At 48.5% G+C, this 7,500-nt stretch overlaps 1 protein-coding gene across 1 annotated transcript in view; it reads left to right on the forward strand.

Annotated features, from left to right (window-relative positions):
- Positions 1 to 7,500, forward strand: part of LOC135522191 (neural-cadherin-like) — a 102,018-nt gene that overhangs the window by 44,370 nt on the left and 50,148 nt on the right. The window contains exon 5 of the mRNA XM_064948232.1: positions 3,599 to 3,710. Coding sequence (XP_064804304.1) covers positions 3,599 to 3,710 — 112 coding nt within the window. The remainder of the gene's footprint in view (positions 1 to 3,598; positions 3,711 to 7,500) is intronic.

Below are 7,500 nucleotides of genomic sequence, written 5' to 3' on the forward strand. Positions count from 1 at the left end.
ATTGAGTTGTTTAGATGGACTTGGCAACCAGGCAGGTCCCTGTGGCCAACGTGTGCCTGGCAACCAGGCAGGACCCTGTGGCCAACGTGTGCATGGCAACCAGGCAGGACCCTGTGGCCAACGTGTGCCTGGCAACCAGGCAGGACCCTGTGGCCAACGTGTGCCTGGCAACCAGGCAGGACCCTGTGGCCAACGTGTGCCTGGCAACCAGGCAGGACCCTGTGGCCAACGTGTGCCTGGCAACCAGGCAGGACCCTGTGGCCAACGTGTGCCTGGCAACCAGGCAGGTCCCTGTGGCCAACGTGTGCCTGGCAACCAGGCAGGACCCTGTGGCCAACGTGTGCATGGCAACCAGGCAGGACCCTGTGGCCAACGTGTGCCTGGCAACCAGGCAGGACCCTGTGGCCAACGTGTGCCTGGCAACCAGGCAGGACCCTGTGGCCAACGTGTGCCTGGCAACCAGGCAGGTCCCTGTGGCCAACGTGTGCCTGGCAACCAGGCAGGACCCTGTGGCCAACGTGTGCATGGCAACCAGGCAGGACCCTGTGGCCAACGTGTGCCTGGCAACCAGGCAGGACCCTGTGGCCAACGTGTGCCTGGCAACCAGGAAGGACCCTGTGGCCAACGTGTGCCTGGCAACCAGTCAGGACCCTGTGGCCAATGTGTGCCTGGCAACCAGGCAGGACCCTGTGGCCAACGTGTGCATGGCAACCAGGCAGGACCCTGTGGCCAACGTGTGCCTGGCAACCAGGCAGGACCCTGTGGCCAACGTGTGCCTGGCAACCAGGCAGGTCCCTGTGGCCAACGTGTGCATGGCAACCAGGCAGGACTCTGTGGCCAACGTGTGCCTGGCAACCAGGCAGGTCCCTGTGGCCAACGTGTGCCTGGCAACCAGGCAGGACCCTGTGGCCAACGTGTGCCTGGCAACCAGGCAGGACCCTGTGGCCAACGTGTGCCTGGCAACCAGGCAGGACCCTGTGGCCAACGTGTGCCTGGCAACCAAGCAGGACCCTGTGGCCAACGTGTGCCTGGCAACCAGGCAGGACCCTGTGGCCAATGTGTGCCGGACACAGAGGAACGCTTTGGCACCACAAACACACACACACAAACGAACATGTACAACGTGAGTAGACAAACACAGAAACTCTTGCATGTACACACACATGCATTAAACACAGATGTAACAGTGCACACGCACAGACACAACACACACCAACATAAACAGGCTCCGCAATCTGGCAATAAGCTGGGCACCAGTCACGGTCACCTTCCTCTGTCCAAAGCTCACACCATCTGTGGTGAAGACCTCAATCTGTTTGCTCTCTCTCCCTCTCTTTATGTCTTTCCTTTCACTCTGTCTCTCTCTGCCTCTGTTTCTCTCTCTCTCTCCGCTATCATTAATACAAGCCCATGGGGTAGGAGTAGGAAGAGGAGCAGGCATCCCATAGAGTTCCATGTCTCTTTCCCTCTCTCTCCTCCCCATCTCTCTCCGCTCCCAGCTTCTCCTCCTAATCTTCCTTAAGCACTTGTACTAGCTCTTATTATCACTATTACTCTCACTTTCTGCCACCCACACAGACACACACACAACACACACACACACACAAACACACACACATACACAGTACGGCAACAGTATGAGACCAGGTTCCTGTTGGACCAGGCTTGCGGTGTGTGGCGGCTCTCCAAGAGGGTCTTAACAGACAGTGTTTTTCTAACAGGGATTGGGATTCCCAGGGAGTGCTGGTGATTAGGTATGAGTGAGAGGGGGATCCAGTCTGCCGGGTTTGGAGGAGTGGAGAGAGGGAGGGTGTTAGTGTTACCCACAGGTTAGAACGTAGAAATAGTGGCTAGAATGGACAGCTCTCTGTTTTAAATCAGTCTGATTGAATTGATGCACTAGGGGAAGAGTCAGACATTTTGTGTCAGTCTATCGATGCCAAACATAACCTTATTGTTTGGAGTTTGAAGTTATTGTTGTCTTTGGGGCGAATCCTAACTTTCACACAAGTCGAATTTTCACTTAGTCTTGCATTGACATCAAGTTTGGATTTCAATTTGTGACCTCCCGAGTGAAGCAGCAGTCTAAGGCATTGCATCTCAGTGCTAGAGGCATCACTACAGACTCTGGTTCGATCCCGGGCTGTATCACAACCGGCCATGATCGGGAGAACCTTGAGGTAAAGCACAATTTGCCCAGCTTTCAACGAGTTAGACGAGGGTTTGGCCTACCAGGATTTCCTTGTCCCATCGCGCTCTAGCAACTCCTTGTAGCGGGCCTAGCAGTGTGTTAAGAAGCAGCGGGCCTAGCAGTGTGTTAAGAAGCAGCGGGCCTAGCAGTGTGTTAAGAAGCAGCGGGCCTAGCAGTGTGTTAAGAAGCAGCGGGCCTAGCAGTGTGTTAAGAAGCAGCGGGCCTAGCAGTATGTTAAGAAGCAGCGGGCCTAGCAGTGTGTTAAGAAGCAGCGGGCCTAGCAGTGTGTTAAGAAGCAGCGGGCCTAGCAGTGTGTTAAAAAGCAGCGGGCCTAGCAGTGTGTTAAGAAGCAGCGGGCCTTGGCATGGTCGTGTTTCGGAGGACGCGCCGCTCTCACCCGAGTCCGTATGGGAGTTGCAGTGATGGGACAAGATTGTAACTACCAATTGGATATACCTTAAAAGCTGTAAAAGTACAATAAAAGGATTTCAATTTGCTTCAGATTTTGAAGGTTTGTCAAATGCGGTGTTGGAGTTTTTGCATTATTTTTTTGGCATGAGTGTGTTAGCCTAGTCATAGTTCCATACTGGGGCCCACGCTGGCTTCTCCAGCCCCCTGTCTGCCATGGCTGCTCTGTGTGCCCACCTCTCTCCCCTGGGGAGCAGCAGTCTCCCCCCTGGCAAGGCTGGTCCCCAGAGATAACACCCCCATGTGGGAGACTGGAGGGGAGGATCCAGCATGACTAACACTGCTCAGGGAACCTCTTGGCTACCCCGCCTCTCTTTACCTCTCTCACTCTCTTTCCCTCTCTCACTCTCTTTACCTCTCTCACTCTCTTTCCCTCTAACTCAATCTCTACTACCATCCTGCCCTATCATGATCTATCTTTTCCTCTTTCTGCACCCCCTCTATCTTTCTCTCTGTCGCTATCTTCCTAGTTTTTCTTTCTCTCTTTTTCTCTTCCCCCTTAATTATCTCTCTCTCCTTTGATCTCTCTCTCTTCCTTACGCCTCAGGACTGTCATATTTACAGCTATAAAAAAATAATGTGTGTGTGCACAGAGATTCAGTGTAACTGTGTGTGCATGCATCTGTAAGAGTGAGTGTGTGTGTTTGCGTGCGCACGTGTGTGCGTTTGTACGATGTTGTGTTCCGCTTGGCCGGGGAGCGGCTCAGAGGGTTGGGCTGCAGCTGTGCCTGACTACCACTAGGTCCTCAGCCTCCCACACATTTATATTAACCCAGCCAGCACGCCTGAGAAAACACACATACACACAAACACTCACATACACAATCACATATTGTGTAAATGACTGTCATCTGAAAGCTTCACACTAAGAAGAACTTCCACAGACTCCCCCCGATCGCCGATGCAAGTTAATCCTTTCTACTCTGTCCTTCCCTATAGGTGGTGGTTCACATCACAGATGAGAATGACTGCACTCCAGAATTCCTCCACTCCATTTACAGCCGGGATAACATTCCCGAAGCCACCACGCCTGGAACGTCACTGCTACAAGGTGAGGCATCGGTGGAGGTTCTATGTGGGACATGAAGTCCATGACATAGGTAGAGACACACAGATAGAGAGACACACAGACAGAGACCCACACACACACAGAGACACACAGACAGAGACACACAGACATACAGAGACACACAGACAGACAGAGACACACAGACAGAGACCCACAGACACACAGAGACACACAGACACAGAGACACACACAGACACACAGACAGACAGAGACATACAGACAGAGAGACACACAGAAACACACAGACAGAGACACACAGACACACAGAGACACACAGACAGAGACACACAGACACACAGAGACACACAGACAGAGACACACAGACACACAGAGGCACACAGACAGACAGAGACATACAGACAGAGAGACACAGACAGAGACACAGAGACACACACAGAGACACACAGACAGACAGAGGCACACAGACAGACAGAGACATACAGACAGAGAGACAGTGCATAAGAGACAGACAGTACATACAGTAACAGTGTATACAGTGCCTTCAGAAAGTATTCAGACTCCTTTATTTTTCCCACATTTTGTTACGTTACAGCCTTATTCTAAATTGTTTCCCCCCCCATCAATCTACACACAATACCCCATAATGACAAAGCAAAAACAGGATTTTAGACATTTTTGCTAATTTATCAAAATAAAAAAAACTGAAATATAACATTTACATAAGTATTCAGACCATTCTTCTCTGCAGATCCTCTCAAGCTCTGTCAGGTTGGATGGGGAGCGTTGCTGCACAGCTAATTTCAGGTCTCTCCAGAGATGTTAGATCAGGTTCAAGTCCGGGCTCTGGCTGGGCTACTCAAGGACATTCAGAGACTTGTCCCAAAGCCACTCCTGTGTTGTCTTGGCTGTGTATTTAGGGTCGTTATCCTATTGGAAGGTGAACATTCACCCCAGTCGGAGGTCCTATTCGCTCTGGAGGAGGTTTTCATCAAGAATCTCTCTGTACTTTGCTCTGTTCATCTTTCACTCGATCCTGACTAGTCTCCCAGTCCCTGCCGCTGAAAAACACCCCCACAGCATGATGCTGCCACCACCATGCTTCAACGTACGGATGGTGCCAGGTTTCCTCCTGATGTGACGCTTGCCATTCAGGCCAAAGAGTTCAATCTTGGTTTCATCAGACCAGAAATCTTGTTTCTCATGGTCTTCAGGTGCCTTTTAGCAAACTCCAAGCTGGCTGTCATGTGCCTTTTACTGAGGAGTGGATTCCGTCTGGCCACTGTACCATAAAGGCCTGATTGGTGGAGTGCTGCAGAGATGGTTGTCCTTCTGGAAGGTTCTCCCATCTCCACAGAGGAACTCTAGAGCTTTGTCAGAGTGACCATCAAGTTCTTGGTCACCTCCCTGACCAATGCCCTTCCCCTTAATGCTCATTTTTTCCGGGCGGCCACTCTAAGAAGAGTTTTGGTAGTTCCAAACATCTTCCATTTAAGAATGATGGAGGCCAATGTGTTTTTGGGGACCTTCAATGCTGCAGACATGTTTTGGTACCCTTCCCCAGATCAGTGCCTCAACACAATCCTGTCTCTGAGCTCTACGGACAATTCTTTCGACCTCATGGCTTGGTTTTTGCTCTGACATGCACTGTCAACTGTGGGACCTTATATAGACAGGTGTGTGCCTTTCCAAATCATGTCCAATCAATTAAATTTACCACAGGTGGACTCCGGTCAAGTTGTAGCAATATCTTAAGGATGATCAATGGAAACAGGATGCACCTGAACTCAATTTCAAGTCTCATAAGAAAGAGTCTGAATTCTTATGTAAATAAGGTATTTCTGTTTTTTAAATTTAATTCATTTGCAAAAAAATCTAAAAACCTGTTTTCACTGAGGATTCTTTAAAAAAAAAATCAATTTTAGAATTAAGGCTTTAACGTAAAAAAATGTGGAAAAAGTTCTGAAGACAGACAGACAGACAGACAGACAGACAGACAGACAGTGGGTGCTGCCCTCTGTGTGAGATGTTGATAGCCAGGCTTGGTTAGTGGACAGACACCCTGAGGGTTGAGGAGAGGGTGACCTCTACTAAAGGCTGGCCATAATGGAATGGGCTGCTCTTATCACCCTGCCTGTCCCAGACCTGATCCTATCACAGTAATTGAAAGGGTTTCACATTGGATGAAACCCTTACAATGGATGACTATGTGCCACGGTTTAACCACCGGCTACTCTTTTATAGAGGAAGGGAAGGGAGGAGTGGGAAACCCTTTGGGAGGTTAGATAGACGAGCATGTGCTTTGTGCCATTCATGCACAGGTATGTTCAGTCAATGTGCTACCATGTCAGTGCATGCATCTTTGTCCCATTCTATGTGACCTCAACTCTATTGCACACGCCACACGTTAAATTCGAGACCGACAATGAGGTTGGCTTTGCTGCTTGTCACACTACATTAGGTTCTGGGATCAAATTATCAATGCTAATGGATAGCAGTTTAACAGCTAGCCTCCCTGGGAGTGCTTGAGCAGTCCTGCCCCACTGAGCCATGAGGAGAGGAGGGAGAGGAGGAGACAACCCATTTTTCAAGTGTGTATGTGTGTGTGAGTGTGAGAGTGAGTGAGTGAGTGAGTGAGTGAGTGAGTGAGTGAGTGAGTGAGTGAGTGAGTGAGTGAGTGAGTGAGTGAGTGAGTGAGTGAGCCAGAGAGAAGAGAATGGCCGAATTGCTTACCAGCCTTTAATTCTGTCTTTGTTCTCAGCTAAAGCCAATCGGCTTTAGGGAGGGATGGAGAAAATACAGAGACAAAAAGAAAAGAGAGAACGAGAGAGTAAGACAGGATGATCTAGTGGCCGCAGCTTGCTTTCTGAAGCAGATACACACGTTGGCCTGAGCCCGGCTGTGTGTGTGCCTCTGTGTGTCTGTATGTGTGTCTCTGTGTGTTTGTCTCTGTGTGTCTGTGCATGTGCTTATGAAAATTCAATTATGGTGAATATGCAGCATTTTTGCATATTGCCATGTCGACAGACGCGCCTGTCACTCTGTGTCACTCACTCACGCAGTGGAGACTGCCCCTGCATGCAGAGCGTGTGTGTGTGTGTGTGTGTGTGTGTGTGTGTGTGTGTGTGTGTGTGTGTGTGTGTGTGTGTGTGTGTGTGTGTGTGTGTGTGTGTGTGTGTGTGTGTGTGTGTGTGTGTGTGTGTGTGTGTGTGTGTGTGTGTGTGTGTGTGTGTGTGTGTGTGTTTGTAGTATTTGTATGTGAATGGATAGTTTGATTAAAAGCTTTAGAGTGGATAGTTTGATTAAAAGCTTTAGAGTGGATAGTTTGATTAAAAGCTTTAGAGTGGATAGTTTGATTAAAAGCTTTAGAATGGATAGTTTGATTAAAAGCTTTAGAATGGATAGTTTGATTAAAAGCTTTAGAGTGGATAGTTTGATTAAAAGCTTTAGAGTGGATAGTTTGATTTCAAGCTTTAGAGTGGATAGTTTGATTAAAAGCTTTAGAGTGGATAGTTTGATTAAAAGCTTTAGAGTGGATAGTTTGATTAAAAGCTTTAGAGTGGATAGTTTGATTAAAAGCTTTAGAGTGGATAGTTTGATTAAAAGCTTTAGAATGGATAGTTTGATTAAAAGCTTTAGAATGGATAGTTTGATTTCAAGCTTTAGAGTGGATAGTTTGATTAAAAGCTTTAGAATGGATAGTTTGATTAAAAGCTTTAGAGTGGATAGTTTGATTAAAAGCTTTAGAATGGATAGTTTGATTAAAAGCTTTAGAGTGGATAGTTTGATTTCAAGCTTTAGAATGGATAGTTTG

The sequence above is a fragment of the Oncorhynchus masou genome, chromosome 30, assembly GCF_036934945.1.
Source record: "Oncorhynchus masou masou isolate Uvic2021 chromosome 30, UVic_Omas_1.1, whole genome shotgun sequence".
NCBI lineage: Eukaryota > Metazoa > Chordata > Actinopteri > Salmoniformes > Salmonidae > Oncorhynchus > Oncorhynchus masou.